The following is a 3,132-nucleotide window of genomic DNA, read 5'->3' on the forward strand; positions in this document are numbered from 1 at the left end:
CATCGTCCCCAATGGTTTTAAAACTGGTTGGTCTTCTTACATGATGAGGGCAGATTGGCGAGAGTATGCACCGATCACCTGATTAATGAGCCGTGTCTAGTAGATTCTATTTCATTCATCCCGCCCTATTAGATAATGAGAGCTTCGAGTAACCACATCCGTTTATTTCAGGGCCCTGCCAGGCTTCTCATGAAATCTTAGTAGATCCCATCACGAACGAGATAAATCTGCCTGGCTCTTGACTGTTCCACCTACATTCAAAGATTTTGTGTGGACCTGAAGTCTGATCTTCCCTTTGAACCCCCTTTGAATGCTTCTCTGCATAAAAGGGTGGGGATAGTTCGAATGAAAAATGTCAAATTCATTTCGTAACAACACACATTAAAGGGATAAGAGGTCATGAAATGGTGAAAAAAAGTTATCTTTTCTATCCATGAAATGCGTAAGTTGAGCAAAACTGTAAATGGTCGATAAGTTGAGACTATACCACCAGGTTGAACTTTCAAGCTCATTGGTAAAGTAAACCTGACCTTCCATAAGAGAACCCCTTTCTCCGTTGAAATAACCAAACTTATCGAACTCTTTTAATTTCACGTGCTTATCCAACATGGTTCCACGCGGGTCCAGAACTTGACTTGACTCCCCCTAAACGATGAAGTTGGAACTGGGAGAGTGGGGCATTCTGCAAGGCCTCCATAAGAAGTCAACGGTGGCCCGTTTTAAGGGCCACTCGCTGGTGTGTCTCTTTGGTGCTGATGTTGCTTCAGCTGTTGTCAGCAAGATCAATGTACGTAGGGAACGTGTTTTGAAACAGGTTCTTAAATACGTAGAAGTCCTTGACGCAACGGTTCATGAAAAACACTGTCCATGTATATTTCTTGTTGTAGTAAGAAGAGTCAGTGAGATCGGGCTAAAAATGGAGGATCAAGTCGAGAAATTGAATAAGAAAAGGGCACCTAATCTTGTGAAAGACTTCATCGCCGGTGGTGTTGGTGGGTCATGCAGTGTGTTGTCAGGCCACCCTTTTGACACCATCAAGGTGAGGATTCAAACCATGCCCAAACCGCGATTAGGAGAAAAACCAATTTACACGGGAACCTTCGACTGTGTGATTAAGACTGTCAAGTTAGAGGGCTTCACAGGGCTCTACAAGGGCATGGGAGCGCCCTTGGTTGGAGTGGCTCCCATCTTTGCCCTAATGTTCATGGGTTTCGGCTTCGGGAAGAAGATTCAGCAGAACGATCCGGACGAGGAACTCACCAACGCCCAATTGGGCATCGCCGGGGGTGTGGCTGGCGTTCTTACAACGGTGGTCATGGCTCCTGGCGAGCGTATCAAGTGCATTTTGCAAGTTCAACAAGCAGCCACGGGTCCGCCCAAATATAAGGGCCCCGTGGACGTGGTCCAGTCTTTATATCGGACCGGGGGAATCCGCAGTATCTACCGAGGCACGTGCGCCACTCTATTACGCGATATTCCAGCCAATGCAGCCTACTTCACCAGTTATGAGATCATCAAACGCAATATGGCGCCGGCAGGAGGCGACCCTAGCCAACTTAGTTTAGGACGGACTCTTTTGGCTGGAGGCCTAGCGGGGATTTGCAATTGGGTGGTGGCCCTGCCTCCTGATGTGATCAAGAGTCGTCTCCAAACGGCCCCAGATGGAACCTACAATGGAGTTCGGGATTTATTCCGGCATTTATTGAAGGAAGAAGGTCCCAAGGCTCTGTTCCGAGGATTTGTTCCGACCATGCTCAGGGCTGTCCCGGCCAATGCTTGTTGCTTCTTAGGTTACGAGGTGACTATGTCATCTTTGGACAAATTCCTTCCCAATCTTTAACCCCAATTTTAGACGCGTAGCTCTCAGTGCACCAAGTGCCATGTTAGTGCAATTTCCACTGACTTAAGTTGACCCCATCGTTTTCTTTCACTCTTGTCCAACGTGTTCGTGAAGTCCCTTGTCAGATCGCTCAACCATCTTGCCTTGAACATTCACTTTACCCGCTCTTCAGCAATTTCGCTGTCTCAATCGATTATGGTTTGCATGCAAACCATATTCTTACCTTAATAGTCCAGAAGTGCTAGTTGAAACTGAGTTTACGGTCTATGTAAATAAAAGTCTATCAAGTGTCAAGAGAGTCCTTGTTTCACACCATATCTCGAGGATCTTGAGCATGCAATCTTTCTTGAAATGGTCGCTCAATGGCAAGTGGATGGAGGAAGCAGAAAGGTAATTTTAAGTTGATAAGTATCTAGCTCTGAGATGATTTGATGGGGTAGGCAAGGCGAAGTAGAGAGGTAAAGTTGAGAGACTTAACCCTGATGAGGTACTATGATGACTGCTATGCTGCGAGTGGTGCCTCAGAGCCCATTTGCACAGAATACTTATCCCGTCATCATTTCAGCTTCATTTATCTTGCAAATCAAAGAAACTCGAACCTTCGTAGCATTCTTTTCATCCCACTAATATCACCCTTGCATAGCAAGGAGGTGCAGTACATACGCTTACATACTGTAGAACACGAAGAGGCTGTTGAATCGGTGTGCTTTGGTAGACATTTTCCTCTTGCTCTCAGCTTGAATACGGCCAAAAGTGATTGGATGAAGTGATAGAGCAGACGTTTCGGACATAGCATACCGAGCCTGTTGATCGCCCCGAGAAGCAGTGCACTATTGTTATTAGAGCCATTATCGTTAACCCCTACATCGCAGAGGGGAGGCACAAATCACAAACAGCTTGACCGTGAAAAATGCCTCTTGATCAGTATCGTATTGAAGTGAGATCTACCCGTATCCATTGCCAGCTTTCCCTTCATTCGATTTAAGATATGGGCCCTTGAATGGCTTCATTATAGCGTAAGAAAGTTGGCTCGAATTGTAGGAATTTTTACGCATTTTCGCACAGTTGGGTCAAATGTCTAGATGCTCGCTTGGTTTGGTTTACGCTGAGCTAAAACCTTCCAATGTAAAGCTTCAATCATTGCCATAAAACTATTCGCGTTCGATCTGAATTAAATTGCGAAATCGAGATGTACCATGTACACATCCAGTTTTAAAGAGTGGGTGAGCGATGTGACACACAACATTCTTGCTCGAAATGTCGCATTGACAGTGTGAGAAATCCAGTCGGAT

The 3,132-nt window shown here is 45.6% G+C and overlaps 1 protein-coding gene across 1 annotated transcript; it reads left to right on the forward strand.

Moving 5' to 3' along the window:
• Positions 1–760: 760 nt before the first annotated feature.
• On the forward strand, positions 761–2,134 carry LOC131878950 (protein dif-1-like). Its single transcript, XM_059225114.1, has one exon. The coding sequence runs from the start codon at positions 917–919 to the stop codon at positions 1,838–1,840; it is 924 nt and encodes a 307-aa protein (XP_059081097.1). The 5' UTR covers positions 761–916; the 3' UTR covers positions 1,841–2,134.
• The last annotated feature ends 998 nt before the right edge of the window (positions 2,135–3,132 follow it).

This window comes from Tigriopus californicus, chromosome 4 (genome assembly GCF_007210705.1).
Source record: "Tigriopus californicus strain San Diego chromosome 4, Tcal_SD_v2.1, whole genome shotgun sequence".
Lineage (NCBI taxonomy): Eukaryota > Metazoa > Arthropoda > Copepoda > Harpacticoida > Harpacticidae > Tigriopus > Tigriopus californicus.